Source organism: Physcomitrium patens, chromosome 1 (genome assembly GCF_059467195.1).
Source record: "Physcomitrium patens ecotype Gransden chromosome 1, ASM5946719v1, whole genome shotgun sequence".
Taxonomy (NCBI): Eukaryota; Viridiplantae; Streptophyta; class Bryopsida; order Funariales; family Funariaceae; genus Physcomitrium; species Physcomitrium patens.
The window spans coordinates 14,066,502-14,089,361 of NC_143410.1; the positions used below are offsets into that span (position 1 = coordinate 14,066,502).

Genomic DNA, 22,860 nt, shown 5'->3' on the forward strand with positions numbered 1-22,860 from the left:
CACCTAGTGGCTTTATTTGATACGTTAAACTACTTTTGGTTTCGACTAGAATTTCAGTGTAGTGGGAATATCTACCGGGTTTTGTCTGAGCCACATTTCGAACTGGCTGGCGAGGGTCCCCCTATGTACGTAGACCTACCAAGATGTTGCGCTTCTTCGGGTGCTGTTTTGTGCCCACTACATGAGCTTGGGGGTGTCTTGTGATGTTTAGGCGAATTCGCCGGTCGAGGGGTTGGGACTTATCGGTTGGATTTCTGTGGTTATGCTAGGTAATCACTTTCGCGCCGTTCCCGCCACTGTGTAAGGCAATCGTTGAAGCGGTGGTTCAGGTTGCATCGAGACGCGTTACTTCGTTTGTTACTCATGATTCATCGATGTTCGACAAATCTGAGACTGTTTTCCTGTTTGGAGTTGGACGTTAGTGATATGATGTTGTCAACAGCGTAAGACTGTCGTTTTTTAAATTCAAACTCAAGGGATTGATCCCTTGCTACATGAAGCGGCCTTTGCTCGTAGAATTTAGGTTCTGATTGAGACACGTTTGATAGTAGAAGTGCGTAACCCATCGAGTGTTTGTAGCGGGATATCCACGACATCGGAATGGCCGGGTTAAACGAAGTCTGCGTTTTATATTTCTGTGGTGAGACAATCGATTGCGGACGTGATGGTGTAGCGAAAGTGATTGTGGACGTGATCGTAGAGGTGGATTGAGTAGTTATGAACGATAGTGGTGACGAGGGAATGTCAGCATAAGCTTATATTGGAAAAATTAGGCAGTGCTTTATAGTGAATATGCACGTTCAGGCTTAGCTGTCTACTACGGAACTTAAGAAAGGGTTGATCGTCGCTCGATGTTGCTGCAATAAGAGATTGGGTTTAGAGTTTTGATTGGCAACTTCACTAGTGTTCAGAGTGTTTAGTTGGATGAATCAATCGTTTTCGTCGAATTCTATCAGTAGAACCCTATGTTTCCTGGGAAAACAAGGATCACAAGTAGGGTGCCATGGAATCCCTTCAGTCTACAATACGTTTGTCAAGGTTTGTATAGGAATACTGGGTGCCACATTGAGCACGGGCTGAGGATTGATTAGTTGACCAGCGATGACATTGATGGAAAGCACGATGCGTCCGCGTTACAGAAAGAGAGGGGGGACGATGATGCGTTCCTTCACTCGCAAGGGCAAACCTGTGCGGCATGTGGCAGTGCTGGTGGTATGTGTTCTGCTGGGCTGGCTATTGGCCTGCGTAATTGGGGTTGTGCTTTATCGCAGCTCTTCGAAGTCCACGACCAGGGAGTTCAGTCTCAAGTGCGACAATCACAAGGAGGTAATTGCTCCGTCTCTTTTCTCGTGATCACGTCTAATCTTAGTCCCCGGATCCCTTTTCGGCCCCTTCACCACGACTTCCGCCTGCACCCAAGAAATAGGATTAGGGCTAACATAGGCAAACTTGTGTACTGTTAAATGGAGGTCTTACATGCAGCGTATTGTCTGTCTTTCTCTTTGTTTCCTTCCCCAACTGCTCGAAGTTTACATGCAGATCCTCAGGTCTCAAGTGGAGAACAACCTGAATGCGTCATTTGTAGCCCTGGGACTGATCGCCAGCGTTCCAGATGTAGATGATACCATCTGGAAGAATTTTACGAGGCGAACGTTGTTTCTTCGGCCCAATGTAAAAACACTGGTATATTGTCAGCGCTTGCTGGGCAGCCAGCGAGCGGAATTCGAGCGCGCGCACAATCGCTCAATCATGACAGTTCTTGCAAACTCCTCATGGGCCAGGCGGGAACAGGCCGATGAGTATGCGCCAGTTGTGTTTGAGACTGATGATGTGGATCTCTACATGTATGACGCTGGGTCTTCTCCTATTCTTAACCAAGCTCTTGTGAAAGCGCGTAAGTGACACTTTTGTGCTCCAAGGTCTATTTCTGATGCTTGCGACCTCTTGCTTTCCATCAGAGTCATTCATTATTTACAGTTGGGCAAATCTTCGAGCCAATCTCATGTTGCACTAAATATGATAATTCAGGTGACACTGGTATGTTTACTCTCTCGCCACCGAGCCCATGGGAAGGCACTTTCCAAATGGGAGCCTATTTGGCATACTACGGGCCTGGCAAAGATTCAACAAATTTCACCAGCGTTTCTGCAAGGAAGAATGCATGCTTGGGTTATGTGGCAACAGTACTGAACATCGTGGAAGTGTTTGGTGCTGTCCTTTCGAGGTAGATTCTCAAGTTCTGATATAATTTTGCCAGGTGTGCTTTCGTTTGGTTTGTTCGTCGTGGATCGATAAATCGAATGAAGCATGCCCTCACAATTGAAAAGGCGGTTGTCAGGTTCATCGACAACGAGGACATGGATGTTGTGGCTGTCTACAACGTGGACCCTAATATAGAACCACATGTAGCATATAATTGCACTAGTACTGTTACGCCCTGCGCCCTTCCATTGTTTGATCCATCGAACCGGTCAAAGGAGCGTAGCGATGTGTTTGTCGCATGGGAGGTTGGGTCTCAGAACTTCGAGCTTCGATGCTTACCGAAGAGCAACATGAAGCTCTCAGCTTTTCGGAACGTCGCAGCGTGGCCTCTTTTGCTGGCCATGGTTATTCTCTTCTGCGCAATTATTGTGTATCTTGTGTTGAAGCGAATGATGGTAATTGAGAAGGACTTATCTATTATGGAGAAGATGAATGCCAAGCTCACGGCTGCCACCATGGCAGCTGAGGCTGCTGAGAAAGCAAAATCAAGTTTTCTGGCCACAGTTTCGCATGAGTTAAGGTGGGAATTGCTTGATCTGTGCCCCTTAAGTCAAGCTTTCATATTCTATGACATCTGGAGGAGCGTGACGTTGTGTTGTACTCGATAGGTGCAATATGATGAGGATTTTTCATTGCTTAGGATTACCGCTCCTTCGAAACCTTCTAAAGATTGCCTCACCTCTCTGTTAGTTTTTTGTTTCTAATTTGCGATGTTATTTTATATGAATGACGTAGCAGTATATCTTGTTCTCAGTTAATATCTAATGCGCTTGATAATGAAATAATTGTACTTCTGATTCATTTTTCTTCTTTGGTGCTCTCTTTTGTACAGAACCCCAATGAATGGAGTTATTGGTAAGATGCTTGCCACCCATGTAGTAGGGCTGTGATTAAGTGGGATGTTTTTCAAGAACTGTTAGACTACCCGTTGTTTTATACATATGTTGTGAAAACAATTGATCATGTGTTCTGAGCATAGGTAGTCCAATTCAAACAATTGTATTGGTCTGCCAATCATCAGACTCTCGGTGGATTTTATTCCTATTAGGGACATACTCGAGTCATGAAGGTATAAGCAGCTGCCTCACAAGTCACTTGGGTTTGGGGTCCAGGAATGACAAACCTGCTTATGGGGACGAAGTTAAATCCGCAGCAACTCGAGTATGTCAGAATTGCTCAAGCTTGTGGAAAGAGCCTTGTGTAAGTCATTGCTCGCCTTTCCTGGTCACTGTATGTGACTCAAACTTTACAAGTTTTGAAAAAGATATTGCAAAACATTCTACATGACTGTAAATTGAAGTCGTGAATTAACCTATTTCGGAATTCTCTTGTGTGCAGGGCACTTATCAATGACGTGCTGGATTTGTCAAAGATTGAAGCGGGAAAGATGGAAATTGAGTCTGTACAGTTTAACATTCGGGATGAGATCGATGAAATACTATTACTGTTCGTTGAAAAAGAATCCCACATGCATCTTGAGATGGCGGCTTTGATTCATGATGCAGTGCCATCTTGCTTGTTGGGAGATCCAACTCGCATTCGTCAGGTTTGGCCTCACTTTCTGTTACTTCAATTCCACTGGACAATGATTTGTTCTTCTATGTTCGTTTTCATGTCTTTTAAGGTAGTTCTCTTACACGATCTGTCTTGGGTTTTAATGGGTATATTGCCTTTCTCTAATTCATACTGGTTCAAGGTGCAAGTAGAAATTTCTCGTGGGGAAGATGAGTTTTAATTTCATGTTACCATCTGTTTCGAGTGCTCTTCAAATGTTGAATATTTGAAGTGGAAATCTATGCCGACGAAGACAGTAGGTTTTCCTTTTTTACAGATACGTATAATTCGCATTCATATCTGCTCTGGTTGATTCTAGCATGGAGTCCGTGTGATCACATTGCACTCAACTCTCTTTAGCTTGCAATACCACCTAATTTTGTGATGAAAGTTTCATTGCGGTACTGTTTGGATCGAATGTCCATGTTTTGCACCAATAGTCAAATATCTAATTTTAGTTAGCTTGCTTAATCATTTTGTGCAGGTTCTCGTCAACCTTGTCAGTAATGCCATGAAGGTAATGACTTGACTTTGATCTTGGTTTTGAGCATTTCCTAATTGATAGACATGCATGGGTTGTTTTTCATGACGATTGAGATATTTTTTGCAGGTCATGACTTTTCTACCATTTGTTTTCGCTTCTCATTGCAGTTGCATTCGTGCCTTCAAACTCTCGTGCAATAGATTGGGGAAATTATAAGTTCATTCTTTCGCATTCGGTGTGCTTTTGCAGTTCACTAAGCAGGGTAGTATCTTCTTATGCGTTCGCATTCTAGACACATGTCACTCTGACCGCCTGCTCCCACTTCCGGAAGTGACTAATAGTCGTCCTCGCTCAAAACACTTCACTCTGGGCAGTGTAGGCAGTGGACAAGTGGTAAATAAGTCTTCCAGTGGAAGTGATACGACCGGCATGGTTGGAAGTGATCGGGATACGACTTACAGAGGAAAGTCCGCGAAGATATCTGAGATGCATTTGGTGGCGCCGAGGCTGAGTATGGTGCCAGGCGCTTTGAGCACACGCGAAGCTGTTGCCGCGTGGAGGAGATGGGAGCCGAAGGGATCAACTGAGACCGCAGAGCCAAGACTGGTTACTCTTGTTATTTCTGTGGAAGACACAGGTACCCTTTCATTCTGTTAGTATCGACGAATTTTTCATGTCGACTTGATCTTTTATTTGGCTTTGTCTTGTTCGTTTTCTCTGTCGTATTTTCTTACTCGCAAGATTTTCCTTCTTCTGATGGTGTAGGTATCGGTATCCCATTACACTTGCACAATCGCCTATTTCAACCTTTTCTTCAAGCTGACAGTAGCACCTCCAGAGAATATGGAGGCACTGGTGTTGGTTTATCAATATGCAAGGTATGCTTGAATGAAATGTTTTTCTTGCAAGGAATGAAAAATGTCTGGCTTCACCGAGTTTCTGTGACGTGTTTTGGTTTATCTGTTCCCTTGTTAAAGCCATACATTGATATCTTCTGGTAGGTCCTCATCGAGCTAGGAAGATCTGTGTGGTACATTGGTTCAAATAAGTTGCTTTGCTGTCCTTTGTTATCAGTGGTAAAAGATTTATTGTAGATGTATTGCAGAGGTATATTGTTGTAGACCAGATCTTAGTCTTTATTCCAGGTGGACTATTCGAACTGTTCATTTCTGATTTCTTATAAGCCGTGTTTTCGTGGATATGGGGACGTGTTGCAGAAACTGGCATGGTTGATGAAAGGAGATATTACTGTGAATAGCAACCCTGGAGAAGGTAGTGTTTTTGAATTAACTGTCACACTAGGGCTGCCCCCAGAGCCATTTTATACAAACTGGGAGGCTGGTTGTGTAAAGCCCGATCAGAAACCAACCGCTGATCATGAAAAGTTGAGGGGAGCTAGAGTTATTTTGGTCGATACTCATCCTGTGCGGCAGGTATCGTCCATTATCCATACTTTTCTATTTCGATACTGTGTTGTTTGTGTTCTCCTTGTACCTAAGGCCTATCTCGGCGCTATGTGGAGGGTGTACTATATACAGATACGGTGATATATGATAATAATTAGATGTATGGAGTGCATCTACTAAAAATCATTGTACTTAAATCGCTGAGTATACGCTGAGGTTGATGGAAGGGTGATGCTTATAGTTTTGACAAAATGCAAGTGGTAGGAGGCTTAAATGAAACGTTAAATTAATGTCTACAAATAGATAGGTTTGCATCAGGAAGATATACTGGGCTGTTGTGTATCTCATCTCGCTTGTGATTTGACTTTGACATGTCGAGTACTTGCTTGGAATCTGACATACAGGAAGCATCTGCGAGCTATTTAAGGAGATTAGGCGTGGTAGTGGAAGAAACAGAAGACTTGCGGGGGGTTATGGACTTTCTCAGGAGGTATGCATTACTGCTGCACTCCAGTAATTTCACTGGTTGTTCATGTACACAGGTCTAGCCGTGTTCGTTTATTGTTTATTCGTATTTCTCACCATGAATGAAGACCAAATTGTGCAATTTTTCTCATTTAGTAAAATATAGAATGTACCCGATAATAGGTGTTCAATTTCGACCGGAACTTTGTCTTGTGTTAGAATCTCCTATGTACTGACAGTTTTGACGGACTCTTTACGTTGGAAGAATAGGCTTTCATATTGATGATGTATGAGTCTCATGTTCCACTGAGACTTGACGTTGTCTTTGGTTGTAATCAACTGCATGTTGAGGTTGGTGTTCAACTGTAAGTTGTGGGTTTTGTTTTTGGTGTAGAAAAGAGAACGCAATCTTAGTGCAAGCAATCATAATCGATTTTCAAGGAGTAGATAAAGATACAACGAGAGAAATAGGGCAACTCGTGAGGAAAGAACCCGGTTATGAGGCTCTACCGGTGATAGCGCTCACCTGCCCACAAATACATGAGGAGGAGCTGAAGAAGGCTGGATATTCGTCAACTATCTTCAAGCCATTACGCCATGCAACTGTAACCACGATATTGTTGGAAGCTTTAGGGGTTCGAACTGTGACGCCCACCACCAAAGTGGCTCCAAATCCCAAACTATTGGTCGGGAAACGCCTGCTAGTGGTATATTTCACAGCATCACCTGATTTTTCTTCGACTTGCTTTCTAGCTAAACGCAACTCACTGTTTAGACCTATTACTATTGACAGAGAATTTGTGTGGATAGACTAGCTTTAATTGCTCTTACCTGACTGATGTCAGGTATTGCAGTTGCTTGAATGTTGCTTTTCGTAACCTTAGTGCTGCACATTAGTGAGACGGTGTATTTTATATCGTAGTTTGTATTACTCCTGAATTTTTAACACCAGGTATTGAAGATATTTTTTGCTGCAAATCCTTGAATAGAGTGTTAAAGGTTTCAGGGCGTTTGTACATAATGCAGGTAGATGATAACATGGTCAACCGAAGAGTTGCCACCTCGATGCTAGCTCGATATGGCGCCACCGTTGCTGCTGTCAATGGAGGAATGGAAGCGATTAACGCAATTCGCGATCAGAAGGTCGACGAGGCTTTTGATCTTGTGTTGATGGACATTCAGATGCCAGAGGTAGAGCCCGACTCCAACATATTCAACTTGGACAGTCCAGTTTCTGGAACATGTTGTCTTTGGTTTGCGGTAATTTTTTTTTGCATGGATTGGGTAATCTGATCGCTGTTGTGATTGTTTCATGTGGGAACAGATGGATGGTTATGAAGCCACCCGAAGAATACGGACATGGGAGATAGAGGTCTGTGAGCAGTGCTCTGAGGATAGGATCGCGTCTGAGCTTGAGCTTTTGAAGTGCTCGCACTACCACCTCCCTATCGTAGCAGTCACTGCAGACGTCACGAAGGAGACACACGAACTTTGTTTCGATGCTGGAATGGATGACTACATTTCCAAGGTGATAAGACACCTTCCTGCTGCATCAGTACTGCTCGTTAACCAAAACGAGTAGTATCTTTTATCTTTATCGTTGGCAAGGATGAACTCACTTTATAGACTTCCTGAATCACGATCATTTAAGCATGTGTCCCATTGTCTGGCCTCTTGCAATCGTTTTGGATGCATGAGTACTGTAGACACTGAGACGGGCAGAACCCACTCAATCTTGATTGGAGGCGGGGGTATTATATACCAGCGTGAGGATTTTGTATCCCATTTTGTGCAAAAGATATTGCTGATGTTTGTAGATAAGCTCTCTAACGTGGGGAATTTTCTGTCTTGTGATTTTACCACAGCCGTTGGATCAGAAACAGCTATATTCCTTACTTGAACACTTTGTACAAGGAGAGCTGCAAGGCCAACCAAAGCGTGCAAGGGCGCAATGACCATCGAGCTTACAAGGTCTGCTATCATCTCGAATGTCCAGTTCAGAAGCTTTTCCAATGAGAATCATGACAAAACACTCGCAGCAGCTTCTACAAACACTTGTATGGACACAGTCCTGAACGATACTAAGATAAGCACTGGGTGGTATCGGCCTCCCATTGTGCATCGTTGGTAGTGGAAGTCCGCGAAGGGAACGGTTGACTGGTGTTAATGAACACATCCTCTTCGAGACATGGCGCCCAACAAATGTCGGTACAGGTTGTACCAAGTTGGGTACCAGAACCAGTTGAGTTTGAACTCTATGCCCGAGTCAACTCCTCCAAGGAACCTGATCACCATATTTCTCCACCGTCTAGACAAAATGAGACCCCAAGGGTTCCGAGTGGATCCTCGTTTTTCGCCGCAGCAGCGCACTTCTGCAGATGCAAGGCGGGTGTCGAAGTCGAAGCTCGTCGGATCATCTTTCCACCGACTTTTACACCGACATCCATACGTTGACCCCTCCTTCGGACACTGGTGGCGATCGGAAATGAATCGCCTGGTGATTCCAATGATCCGACACTCAGTCTTGAGAATCTGACTTCTAGATTACAACTCTTGAGTTCCCTTGTACGAGTAATTCGAGTGTGGCCTCACTATTGATATTATTACTATTACCTCTACTATCATTGATATTCTTACCATGATGGATGTACCTGTCATATTTACTACGAAGATAATCACTGCTGTGGGATAAAGCAAAATCAAGCTTATATATCCTTCATATAATGTTGGAGAATGCAACAGTTTTTGAAACAACAGAATACAATACGAAAATACAAAGATTGTAACGAATTTTGTAAGTGAAAAGAGTTAAATATGATGACCGTGTACGACTGAAACACTCGAATGGATTATCAACGTATATTTAAAGTAAATTTCCACATCTTGTACTTTTGAAAAACTGGACCATATTTACTAATTTTACAGTTTGATTGATCCATGTGAATAATTCTGATTTCTACTCTGTTCTTTGTAAATTGTGGTATTGAGGGTGACAATACATTTAGACATTCATACATGCATATACATATTTGGTTGAAACATCAAACATGTATTAATGGAATTTTTCTTTATAACGGCCAAACCAAGGTTAAACTACCTTTCTTAATTACTATAATTACAAAAAGCTCACGGTAGTTGGCAACTTAAATTACTATATTCCAGTACAATTATAGAGGACTATTATGCACTATTCCTTGAGTTATGAAATCTGATTATTTTCTGTTGTGTTAAAAAACATATATTCTCCAATCATATCACTTTGTAGATTTACAAAGTGTCTTGAATGCAAAGTTTTTTACAAGTACTTTGTGTCAATCTCATGCAAGTGCATCTGTTTATACATGTGCTGTCATGTGTCAATCCCACTCACACACGTAATACTTACCCAAGTATTCATCATTGGATGAATTAAATTGTGATTAAAACTTTTATTAAAAAAATAGTCTTTGACAATATCAATTTTCCCAAAATTAGGTACATAGAGGTGTGAAAATCTACATACATACATACATACATACATGGATGTATGGATGTATGTATATGAAATAATTTTGACAACCAATATAAGTACTGTAATTTTTCTAAAACTCTTGTAATACTTTTGTTTGATATAAAAGAATATTTTTCTAATTTTTATTCTTCTTTGTTTGAAGATTTAAAGTCATTTTTTTTTCAAATTGACTTCAGACTAAAACTACCAACAACTTTATGGACATGTTAAAAAAATAGAAAATTTTCAGACCCATCCAAACACTTGTTCATATCGATGCACATTGATTTCAAATTTTCATTCTACATAGTGCCCTCTCTAGTAGTTGATTGTCGGTGTAGAATATACTACTCACATGGCGTTTGGTTAAGTGAGATTGGTGTTTTTGAGAGGCATGCTTTTCCGTTTGCTCTTGGGTTTGCTCTTTAACTTTGGGGCTCATGTTTTGCTTTATGGTAAGGAACTGGAAAGAGTCGCAGAACGGGGGTTGGACATGGGAGAGTAGGAATGCGGTAACGATGTTGCTGCAGACATCACATCACATTCCAGACACACCCACACACATCAGAATAGTCGTCCATCTGTTTTTTCGTGGTGGTATCAACCATTTCGATCAAGGCTCTTCTCCGGAGGTTGCATTTTAGGGTTTTTCGATACTTTTGCTCCCTTGAGTTGGAGCGTCGTGGGGCAGAATTCGTGTACCTTGCGGTTTTATCGGGATTCGTGTATAAATCACAACGTTATTTCTTGAAGCTAATGCATTGCAGCCAGTTTGACACTCGACTGTGTTGTCATGCGATGTAAGCAATCACACGATCCGTTAGTTGTTGATTGCTCGGGAATCGTGCATTCTTTAAAACACCCGGAATCTGCATGAAAAGGCTGGCCTCAACCCGCCTTCCGTTTCTTCGCTCCGCATACCTCACGGAAAATAGAGTTCACTCTAATTTGTCAGACTCAAAGATGATGTGTATTTTTCCCCTGCTACTGCTGGAGCCTATTTAGGTTGGTTAGATTAGAGTTAAATACACCAACAGCACTAGTCACTTGGAAGCTACTGTATTGAAGCAAGAGCAGGTCTCCATCCTCCTTGAAGTCAAACGAGTTGAGGGGTGGAAGAACATTATATAACAAGGCAGAACTCTTTTGTTGACGGGGTGCGTAGGCTTATTCGAATTGGTGTGAGGTCTGGTTAGGGTTGATTATGCAGACCAATCATCAGTCGTAAAAACTTATCAACCCTCTGCGCATCGAGTCATAATTGGTAGTCAGCTCTTAAGTCTTGTCCTTTTTACGTGTATACTCGGTGCTGCCGCAGCTCGCTTTAATTTATGAATGGTATTGACTTACACATCTGATTACGGATAAAGCAATGGTGGATGTTGCAATTCTTGAACAGCTTTCGTGTGCAGCAAGGAGTCATAGAGAGAGCCCCCGTCTCATCGTCACGGCTAGGGCTTAGGTTGGTTGCTAATGTTATGAGGCGTTTACTTTCACTTCTATTTAGCTTTTTGTCATTGTCATCTTTTCACTGCAGATTTACAGCTTCTCAGCCATGTCCACGGGGAAGCGTCTTCACGGCAGCAGCGGCGGCCTTGTTCCATCCAAGTCTACTGTGTATGTTAGCAATTTGGACTTTAGTCTCACCAATAATGATCTGCACACCATCTTCAGTACCTTTGGCAAGATTGGCAAGTAAGTGGTGCATGCCAACTCTTCTTTCTTTCAGCTCAATGGGTCGACAATTTAACTCTTTCCGCGTGTTTATTTCGGAATTTTTCATTTTGTCACTAGGTCGGTGATTCGCTGATGCGATTCTTTACTTTGGGGTTGTATTATCTTTTTTGAACAGCTATCTGATTGTATTAGTAACATTTCATGAAGTGCGCCGTCTTGGCAACCAACGTGTAGTCCGTAGTGCATACTAATGCGAAAGTAATTGCCTTTTTGTTGCGCTAGTGCAGCACTCTAGAGCGTATATTCTTCCACAATGGTTTTGTATTTCGGAACGTTTTCAACATTTCAATGGCCGTGACATCTCTTTGTTACCTCTGATTAATTGATTTTCGAATTGAGCGAGAAAGTAGTCCTGCCTTCACTTTTTCCTGCACTGAAACTCTAGCTCTCAGAATAGGTGACTTACATGATCGGGCATTTAGCGATTGCTGAGGCTACTCAAGGGCATATAATTTGAACCCTTGAGACAGTCTGCTACCCTTCCGTCTTTCCGATTTATAAGGTTTTTTTGGTCTTACATACAGGGTTACAATCGTGAAAGATAAACAAACAAGAGAAAGCAAAGGCGTAGCATTTATCTTGTATGCCTCTCGTGATGACGCTCATGCAGCGGTAAGTTTTTCAAGAGTGACGAACTGTTATGCCTCCTTGTAGACTGGAATTCATGAAATCCGTTGCTTACTGATCTCAGCAAATAACGATTTCAGTTAATTCTAATTCTTCTTGATGCCATTGGCATCCCCTGTTCTACATCTTCTGATCTCCTATCATATCTATGTTAGACTCGTGATATCTCTACTTTTACCTCATCAAGATTGAACTTTTTGGGTTTTCCTTAGTCGTTTTTATGTTTGACTTGCAATCTTGATGTTGTAAAGGTGGTGTAGGTGAAGACCATGAATGGCAAAATATTGAATAAAAGGACATTGAAAGTTTCGATTGCTGAGGATAATGGTCGAGCCAAGGAGTTTATTAGACGCCGGGTATTATTCTGTTACTTTTACTAGTGCTTTAATGGTTGTCTACAGATATGTCTCTGCTGTGAAGGTCGTAAAAGCCGTTTGTTTAATCACAGACCCAAGTAGGATGCGTTAGGTTAGTCTGATGGACTTCCTTATTTCTAGAATAAAACGTGACATGAAATCTTAGGGGTTCATTTGAATGGTTGCAGGAGTACAAAGACAAGAGTCGATGCTATGAATGTGGAGAAGGCGGTCACCTCTCCTATGAGTGCCCTAAAAACCTGGTGGATTATTTTACTGCTTTTTACTCTTGAACTCTAGCTATCGTGTATTCGAGCCGTCTTAGATACGAATATTTGTTCCTGCATTTTTTCGGGCTGTTTGTAATCTCTTTATGATTAGGTGCAAAAAGAGTGAATGATATCCCACTAATTTCTATAGATAAATCGGCAATGGATCTTATCTTTGGTGTTCGTCTTACCAGTTAGGTTCAAGGGAACGGCCAGTAGCCAAAAGGAAACGAGGGGAACAAACAAGGCATGATGGTGACTCTAGAAGAGATCTTAATGAGAGGTATTTTTGTCTGACTGATTTATGGCCCACTGTGTGTCTGTAGCCTTTTTTGACACAAACTGCATTTTTCATGTGTTGGGTATTTGCATATTCTCTCATAGGAGGGTTTTATTTTTTGTATCAATAAATGGGTTTGTAATTTATAAACAATTGAACGTTTTCTTTCTATCCAATTTAAAATGATTATTAGTGGTGGTAGTTGTTCATACAGTGATTAAGCCATATCTTTTTGTGGTTTCTTCTATATAACCTCTGGTGTGTTCCGTGACATTAGATTTCAATCTCAAGAAGTTTTTTTGTGCAATCCTGAGCAAACGTTCCGTTCTGATCTTGACTTAGTTTTCTACTAATGGAATTTGCATGTTGGCTGTGTAGTGATGAAGAAGTTGATGAAACTCAGTTTGAGGACGATGATTGGGCATCTGCCGTCGCCTCAACGTGAGTTCTTTCTGTTTAGTCTATTTTTATTAATGATTGGAAGCATCGCATGGTGCTTTTTTCTCTTATGCTCGTGTTGATACATTCAACTGTTTGTCCCTGTATCATCAATTGATGCGTGTCATTTTGCATTCTCTTCAACCAGCATCTTACACTCTTGTTTACAGGGGTATGGTCCCAGCAGCAGATGGTAACGTATCTCACGGTCATGCAACAACTTCAAGAGTATTGAGGGTACGCTTGACATGTCTGTTTTGTTTGAATAGTGACTGTTCTACATAATATGGGTTACACTCTGTAAGTTCTTATAGTAGTCGTAGAAGCTAGAAAGGTAAAGCATGTAGCTGATGCCTAATTTTTAATTTCTTGTTTCATTATTGTGTTAATCATCAGTTTTCTATGCCTCGGTATTAAGGAATTTATAAAAGTGGGTTTACCTGATTATAAAATCTTTGACACCTTTTTAAATCTATACTAGTGTACCGAACAGTTGGTTTGTTTCCATCTAATTCATTTTTCCTTTTGCTGTAGGGTCCCAAAAAGAAAGCAGGCTATTTCAGTGATGAAGATGCCAGTGGAGATGAATCTTGACTCGTGGGTTTCAATGATTTCAGTTTGCACGTCGTTGCTATTTGGGGATTTTGTCTTCAGTTCTATGTGATGTACCTGATAGTATATTGAGGCTGGAATGGAGAACGAAAATTTAAATCTGACATATTCGGTAGAGAATGCTTTTTACTGGTGCTAGCGAAGTATCAAACCAGAATTACAGTTCTTTTGAGAATTCAAGTCTAAGTTGGATGATCATGTTAATGAATTCGCCGTTGAGGTAGAAGTAGAAGTAACAAAGTTGGGCCCTCTCTTTCATCTGTGTAATGGTAATGCATGAAGAAGGAAGTTACAAACGACTGCTAAATGCTTCAGTTGAGACTCGTGGGAGTACACTCCAGGGATTAGTAGCCATTAAAATAAATTTCTTCCAATTTTTACATGTAGATTATATATATATGTGATTATGTTTTCAAACTCCTAATAAATAGCTTTCATTCTAATGATCTCTAAACAATCCAACTTTTGGTTGTAAAGATAGTATTTAATTTGTTAAGATTGTTTCTCATAAAATCATACTAATTTCAACATCATATTTTGAAAAGTCTCATATATACAACATTCATATATGCAGTAGAACAAGTATCTTTTGTTTATTTATTTTATCTATAATTTACTACATTACTTGGCTCTACCTTTATAAATTCATACTTCAAAATTTTAATACTTGTTTTACTTTCAATATTTTTTTTATAAATTTTGTAAATTATACTATTATATATATATATATATATATATATATATATATATAATTTTAAAATTTACAAAATTTATAAAAAAAATATTGAATGTAAAACAAGCATTATATATATATATATATAATTAATTAATTAAATAAAATTTTATAATAAAATTTTCCAATCCTATCTAACAAATAAAAATTTTGATTACTTTATTTATGTTTTAAATTAGATTAATATGATTACAAAGCTTATTAATAAATGCTTGATTATTTATTTATTTATTTATTCAAATAACATTACTAATATGCTTGGATTTTGTTTTCTTATTTTTTTAATTGTTAAAAACATTGTCATGTTGTATGAAATTTAGCTTGGAAATTCAATGGGCATTTGGTTGCAAATGTTATAGATATATTATATAAGAGACCAAACAAGAAGTTGAATAGAAGAGTTTTAATAAAAAACTAACAAGAACTTGATTAAATCAAATGAGTACAAGATCAATACTAAGAAAGGTAAAATAAAGCTCCAAAAGATGTATTGTTGAGATTGAGGATCCCCATAGCTTCAACTTTAATATATACTAGTTATTAAGAAGCTTCTTAAGAAGTTTCTATGGTGCTTGAAAATGAAGCAATCCTAAGAAACTTCTTAGACAACTTTTTTGAATCTCCTAGAACTTCCTAAACCATGCTAAAATATTTTAAGAATCTTTTAGAACCTTTTAAAAATCTTCTAAGAATCTTTCTAATTTTTTAAAGAATCTAATAGGATATTCTAAAGATATTCTTAGAATCTTCTTGTTGGATGTCTGTAATATCACCTCTTCTTTTAAGTCCAAGTTCTACAAGGAGCATCAATTTCATGTATATTTTTTTCATTATATATAACATCTTAGTAGTATCTTTGTAGAGAAGTCATCTTACAATAGGTTTAGGTTTTTGAAGATGGCATCAATGAAACTCATATACCTTTTGATGCATATTAAGTGGATTTTTTGCTGATTCTCATGTATGCTCATTGATATTGTAGTTGCGCCAATCAATAAAATATTCCAACATGCATCTTCTATACAAAGAATCAAGGATATTTTCCACATCATATTCCACATGATTATCTATTTCAATGCAAGGCAGTGATAATTGAATTCTTTATAGAATAATTGATTTTATATAAGCTTCTAAGAGAGAACCATGAAAGAATAGATGTACCTTCATAGATGTGGATAGTTTCAACCAATAAGCCATTGAATTGATTTGCTTTTGAATACAAAATGATCCCAATCTTTAGAAGTCCAATTTATTATAAGACCAATTGGTTTTGATAATTCGTCAAAGAAACCATACTTTTTTATCCAACTTAAAAAGCAAGGGATTATTTTCTAAATTTATTTAAAGATGCTTTATAAGAATCTTGAGCTACTTGTAAATGAAGCTTTAAAGTTGTCTAGAGCTATGACAATTGTTTTGTAAGATCTTTTGCTATTGGATTTTCATCCTTTGATATACCTAACAAATCAAACTTCAAATAATAACCATAATTGGAGTAAAATGGAGTTTGCTAAGTTGAAGTATGAAGAATATTATTATAAGCAAACTTTATTAAATATAAATACAAGGTCCAATCATCTTATTAATAATTAATGGTACATTGCAAATACTACTCCAAAACTTGATTGATATGTTTTGTTTGACTAATGGTTTGAAGATGAAAGGTAGAGGAAAGTTTGATATCTATCTTCAATATCTCAAAAATAGTTTTTCAAAAATTTGATATAAATTAAGGTCCTTGATAAAAAATGATGTCATCAGTTAGGCATGATATCAATATTTATTATTAAGAAAGAGCCTTGCCATTTCTTCTCTAAAAATTATTTTTTTACATAGGACAAAATATGCCATGTTTATAAGTGAATCCATAACAACATAGATAGCATCAAATATAGTTCATGGCAGTAGATTAGTGATAAAATCCATTGATATTAAAGACTATGGTTACTTTGGAATTGATAGTGGTTGTAGAAGTCCATAAAGATGATAATGGGAATTTTGAAAACTTGAATAGATGTCACATGAAAGAACAAAGTCCTTCTCAATCTTCCACATTTGAAGCCACCAAAAATCTCTAGAGATAAGCTCTAATGTTTTGTTAAATTCAAAATGTCTTAGAACTAGAAAATCATGAGAAGATTAAAAAACATGATGTTACATCAATCTTTTTGGAATATATAAAAAATCTTTAAAATACAAAAGATCTTCTACAAACTTAAACTTATTATTGATAGATCACTGCTGAATATTACAAATTAATGAATTATTTATTAGCGCTACACAAATTTGTTCAAAAAAACTTGAATCAATAGGTGTAATCATAGAAGTAGAATAAAGACAAAATTATTTTGGCTTCAAGAAAGTAGTATATTTTTGATTAAATGCTACTTTTAAGGCCTTTGGAATAAGATATGATTTCTTTGATAAAGCATTTGATAGTCTTTATTACTTTTTTGGTCGATGTATAATTAAAAAATCAAAACAAGATAATGACATATTCCAACAAACTTGGCAGCAATTTAAAATCCAAGCTCATATGAAATATTTCAAATTTTTGTGATATGTATATATGATTATAGGATGTGTAGTACCTTCCAACAAGTGATGCCATTCTTAAAAAGAGTTTACAATGACAAAAAGCTCTTTATTGTAAATCTTATAATTGATCTCCACAACTAAAAAGTTTTTAGAATACAAGACATCTACGTGGAACTTTCCATTATTTCCTATTTGGAATAATATAATTCTTAATGCAAAGTTAAAAGCATCAATCTCTACATAGAAGGCCTCTGTAAAATTTGGATGCAATAAGATTAGAACTGTGGTAAAAGCTACCTTCAAATCTTTAAAAGTCTTTTGAGCTTAAGGTTCCTATTCTATTTTTTCTTTGAATGTCAATTGAATAAAAAGAATACCAACTTGAGAATAATTCTTAAAGAATATTCAATAAAAATTAACAAATCTAAAAAAATATTATACATCTTATATTATCTTTGGAGTTGCTTATTCTATTATAGCTTAAACTTTCTTTGGGTCCATCAAGAAGCCTTCATTGGATATAATATATCTAAAAAATTCTATTTTTTGTTAATAGAATATATATTTTTTCAATGTGTTATATAATCCTGTATCTCGTAATTTTTGTAAGACTAATCTCATATGTTCTTCATGTTCTTCAAGACTCTTAGAATAGATTAAGATATCATCAAGATAACAGATAACAAATTTGTCTAAGAATTTTCAAAAAATATTATTTATCAAATATTGAAATATACTTGGAACATTTTTTAATCTAAAAGACATAACATTATATTCAAAATTTCCATACCTTGTTCGAAATGCAATCTTTTATTCATTTTTTATTTTTTTTATTTATTTTTTAATTTGTACCAAATTATACACTCTATAGAGATCTATTTTGGTATAGAACTTGGATTAACTAAGTTGCTTCAAAAGCCTTGATATTAATGGTAATAGATAATAATTCTTTATCATTATTTTGTTGAGGCCATGATAATCAATACACATTTGCAAAGATCCATCTTTTTTCTTCACAAAAAATATTAATGTATCTGTTGGAGATTTTGAATAGCAAATAAAAAAATTACAAGATTTTTTATTGATATAATCCTTCAATGCAAAAAGCTCATTCTATGATAGGTTGTAAATTTAGCCAAATGGTAGTTGAGTCCCTTCTTGAATATCAATGGTATAATTATACAATCAATGCTTAGCAATATGGTAGCATTTTTCTTTTCAAATACATCTTAAAAATTTTTATATTGCTCCAAGTAGGCTACTAACAAGCTTGCTTTTTCAAAATCTAAAATTTCATAAATAAAAAATGACATTTCTTTCTTAGCCATCTTTATAAAAGTCCTTAATGCAAAAAATAAGGGCTTTATTCTTGATAACTTCTTCATAGGTTTTGCCTAAAAGAAATTTATTAAAAAATTCAATCTTATGTAATTTCCAATCTATAAATGGATATTATCTTTCTAATCATGAAAGTCCTAAAGTAATAGGATTAGATGGAATTCTAATAATGTTAAATATTATTTTGCTACTATGGCCCTCAAATGATATTTCTAGCAGAATAGTCTTATGAATAACTTTGCTTGGAGATAAAGGCCGACCACCTATTACTTCTATATGTATAAGTTTGACTTTTATACTAAATTTTTTTTATGAATTTTCAAAAATTCCTTATCTAAAAAATAAGCAAATGCTCCTAAATCTAATAAGGCATTTATTTGAAGTTTTTGTAGTCGAAGAAATAAAGATATAATAAAATAACAAGTGAGTTGGTTAGAAAGAGAGGGATCTTAATGAATTTGAGGTATTGAAATATCCAACTACATATTTCCTATTATAGTTGGACTTTTTTGTTTTTTTGAACAATCGCACTTTTAATTCTAATGATATATTGTTTTTTTTAAGTAATTTCGAAATTTATGATCTTCTTCATTATAATATAAGTATATGCCTTATTAAAATTGATGTTTCTTTTCTTCAACTATAAGGGATTTGAATCGTACTACATCAATTTACATATCCTCAGTTCTAAAGTGTAAAAATAATATATTTATTGAAGCAACAAAGTATAAATTTTAGATACGTTGCTTTGTCAAATTCTACAAGCATTGATCTTGATGGTATTGAAATAATCAATTTTCACACTTCATTGAGTATTTGAAGATTAGGTAATAATAGTAATAGATCTTTTATATCATTTCTTAATTTTCAATAGAATTGACTCATAAAAATTTGTTCATTCTAATTGTTACTGAAGTCAATTTCTTAAAATCAAATGCATAAACTAATACAAAGTATGACCCTTGATATAATGAGCAAATCTTTCTTGCCACCCATTGAGCCTTATCATGTTCTCTAAATACCTTTGTAAATGCTTCTAAAAAAACTTCAAAGTTATTCAAGCTTGGAGATTTCTTTTTAAATAAAGGAGAAAATCAAATTAAGGTATGTCTTATGAACAAAGTTTCAACCAAATCAACTTACAAATCTTCTATTAGATAGCTCTCAGGTTGTAGAAAATTTACCAATCAAATTTGGTTAACAAATCCTTGGAACTTTGAGAGTGTGCCATCAATTTTTTTAGAAAACTAATTTGAGGCTCCTTATGTTGTTGAATAGGTGATTTTTTTTATTAAGGTACACGTGCCACCACCTCCTTAGATGTAGAAGCTTAAGACTTGCTCTAGGTCTTGTATTACTATAAAATCTTTCACAAAATTCTTCAATTTTAATAGTTCTATAAGCTAAAGTATTTAGTGTATTTATAATAATATTTATCTTAGAATTAAGAGATTCAACCATATTAACATCTTTACTTCCAACCATCTTTAAAAAAAAAAAAAAAAAAAAAAAAAATGAAGTTTCTAAAATAATATTAATTTAGAAGAGAATACTACGCAACCTCTAAAGTGATTAGATGTCTTCAAGAAGAGGGATAATCCACTTTCTATCAAGAAAGATCAAACTCTAGTATTAATAAGATGCCAGTCTCGATAATTTGTCATAGATACATTATACAAGAGACCAAACAAGAAGTTGAATAGAAGAATTGCAATAGGAAGCTAACAAGAACTTGAATAAACTAGATGAGTAGAAGATCAACATCAAGAGAAATGAACTAAAACTCCAAGAGATGTGTTTTTTGAGATTAACGATCCTCTCAACCTTAATTCTAATATATACTAGGTATTAGGAAGCTTCTTGAGAAGTTTCTATGTTGCTTGAAAATAAAGCAATCTTTGGAAGCTCTTCAAGAAGTTTCCATATTGCTTGAAGATGAAACAACCTTTGGAAGGTCCTGAAGAAGTTTCTATGTTGCTTGAAGATAAATCAATGCTAGAAATCTTCTCTAATAACTTCCTTGAATCTCTTAGAATTTTTTAAAATTTACTAAAATATTCCAAGAACCTTTTAAAATATTCTAAAAATCTTTTTAGAATTTTTTAAAACCTTCTAAAATCTAATAGAATATTTTTAGAATATTTTTAAAATCTTCTTGTTGGATGTTTGTAATAGCAAAAAGATATTTACTTAAAATTCTTATAATCATAAAGAATGTATGATGTGTTTTAAAATATGAATCTTAATAATTGTAACCTTCTTAAAATCTCAAGTCAATTAATTTCTATGAATTAATTAATTATTCAACTCATTAATATTCCTACATGACTTTATTTAGATAACTTTGAAGGTCATTTACATGTTCTTTATTCATCTTTAAGATAGTTGAGTGTGTATCAAGTTCATAGATATGGAATTTACTAATATATTTTAATCTACTTCCAATATTATCTCTAAATGGCCTTATATAGATAACTTTCAAAGCCATTTATATGGCTTTTATTCATTTGTAAAATAAATAATTGTGTCTCAAATTCTTACATATGAACTCTACTAATAATCTTTAAGCAACTAACAACCTTATCAAATATCAAATAACCTTAAAGAAAATCATATCTAATTCTAAATAATCCTTATTAAAACCCTGAAATAAATCTATAAACTCTTATTCAAATTATATCCAATTCTAATAGAATCCTAATAGAATTTTAACAAAATTCAAACCAATTTAACAAAAATTCTATCTAAATCTTAATTGAACGATAAAAAATATCTATCTAAATTCTAACCAAATCCTAAATAAAGCCTAATTAAATTCTCTTTAATTCTAAGTAAATCCAAAAGTAAATTAAAATCATTGAAATATTTCCAATTCTAGATACCTTGATCGACTTGAACTTCAATAATTCTTAATACACATATTTAATTGTGTTCAAATTCACAAAATACATTGAATACAACTATTTTCACAAGTTCACATAATTTTACTTAGAGATCTATAATAAAATTTATAAAGTTCTTTAAAATTAAAATTCTAATTTATTTCTCAAAAATTAGAGTCACTTGAATCCAATCTCAACTTTGCATAGCTTTCTAAGTCATTACAAATTCAAAACTCCTCAAAGAAACACTCGTAGAAACCTTCTCTAGTTTATTCTTTAATTTTTCTTTTTGATAATAAAAAAAACTTTCTATTAACTAAAAGTATATAGTTTCAACCATAATTTAGACCTTGTTCTCCTTGAGTAATAATCTAATGATTTTTTAGATAATTTTTGCTAAAAACTACCTATTATTTTTTATCTTAAGATACTTATCATTTTATTATTGCTTATCTATGTTGTTTTGTCTTATTTATGATCCTACAAAATAAGTAGAATCCCTTTTAACAAAAAAAAGAAAAAGAAAAGACATAGACTAAAATTTCTACTACCTCTATGTCTTTACATATGATTTTTGAAGTAAATTTGTACTAAATCTTCAATTTAGATTTCTTATAATATAGGTCTTCTTTGCTCTTTCATCTAATAATTGTATTACAAGACAACAAGAATTTTTTATCCTTCTAAATTGATTTATTTGATTATTATCATTATTATTTTTGTTTTATTATATTTTATTACCAATATATAATAATTTATTAAGCAAATAATTAACAATTTCTAGTACCATTAAAAAAAAAAAAAAAAAAAAAAAAGGAAAAAAAAATGTTTATGAAATATTTTTTTTTAAATAAAAACTTATGTTAATATCAAATATTATCAATTTTGTTAATATATCTTTATAACCACGGATTTATATGAGTTTTTAATCTACAAATAAAAATATTAATTAAATTAATATTTGAATTATTTGTTTTAAATCTGTAATTAAATCTGTAATTATTAATTTAAATAATTTAAAAAATAATTAATTAAATCTGTAATTAATTAAAATAGAACTAAGATATGCTAGTTAGAAGTTATAGAATTTTAAAGTCTTTTTATTTCTATTTTTATTTTTATCTTTTATTTTATTTATTTAATCCAATACTTTATAATACATCTATTCAAAATCTAGATCTTAAAAATAAATTATTCTTTCTTTTTCCTTTCTCTGGTTAAGATTATCAATAATCTAAAAATGCCAAATTTTATTTTATTTTATTTTATTTCATTTTATTTTTTAAATTTTTAAATTTTAATATATTATATATTATATAAATATAAAAACATAAGGCATTCTTTAAAAGATCACCTAACTTATCTTAAATGGCTACTATAATGAATACC

General features: G+C 35.0%; 2 protein-coding genes across 5 annotated transcripts; both read left to right on the plus strand.

Moving 5' to 3' along the window:
* The first annotated feature begins 174 nt into the window (after positions 1 to 174).
* LOC112286483 (putative histidine kinase 6) lies at positions 175 to 8,795 on the plus strand. Its single transcript, XM_024528402.3, has 16 exons — positions 175 to 1,326; positions 1,540 to 1,894; positions 2,029 to 2,224; positions 2,339 to 2,782; positions 3,095 to 3,117; positions 3,375 to 3,462; positions 3,601 to 3,808; positions 4,301 to 4,333; positions 4,550 to 4,937; positions 5,066 to 5,178; positions 5,518 to 5,733; positions 6,111 to 6,196; positions 6,566 to 6,878; positions 7,198 to 7,362; positions 7,496 to 7,699; positions 8,037 to 8,795. The coding sequence occupies exons 1-16, from the start codon at positions 1,102 to 1,104 to the stop codon at positions 8,124 to 8,126; spliced, it is 3,147 nt and encodes a 1,048-aa protein (XP_024384170.1). The 5' UTR covers positions 175 to 1,101; the 3' UTR covers positions 8,127 to 8,795.
* Positions 8,796 to 9,985: 1,190 nt separating this feature from the next.
* On the plus strand, positions 9,986 to 14,423 carry LOC112295288 (U11/U12 small nuclear ribonucleoprotein 31 kDa protein). 4 transcript variants are annotated; one of them, XM_024546683.3, is made up of 9 exons: positions 9,986 to 10,116; positions 11,199 to 11,356; positions 11,923 to 12,010; positions 12,286 to 12,381; positions 12,570 to 12,644; positions 12,845 to 12,933; positions 13,309 to 13,371; positions 13,539 to 13,605; positions 13,903 to 14,423. In XM_024546683.3, the coding sequence occupies exons 1-9, from the start codon at positions 10,102 to 10,104 to the stop codon at positions 13,960 to 13,962; spliced, it is 711 nt and encodes a 236-aa protein (XP_024402451.1). In that variant the 5' UTR covers positions 9,986 to 10,101; the 3' UTR covers positions 13,963 to 14,423. The 4 variants fall into 4 exon arrangements, with proteins under 4 accessions (XP_024402451.1, XP_024402718.1, XP_024402537.1 ...); XM_024546950.3 differs by having other exon boundaries at positions 10,100 to 10,461; XM_024546769.3 differs by lacking the exon at positions 9,986 to 10,116 and adding an exon at positions 10,265 to 10,999.
* The last annotated feature ends 8,437 nt before the right edge of the window (positions 14,424 to 22,860 follow it).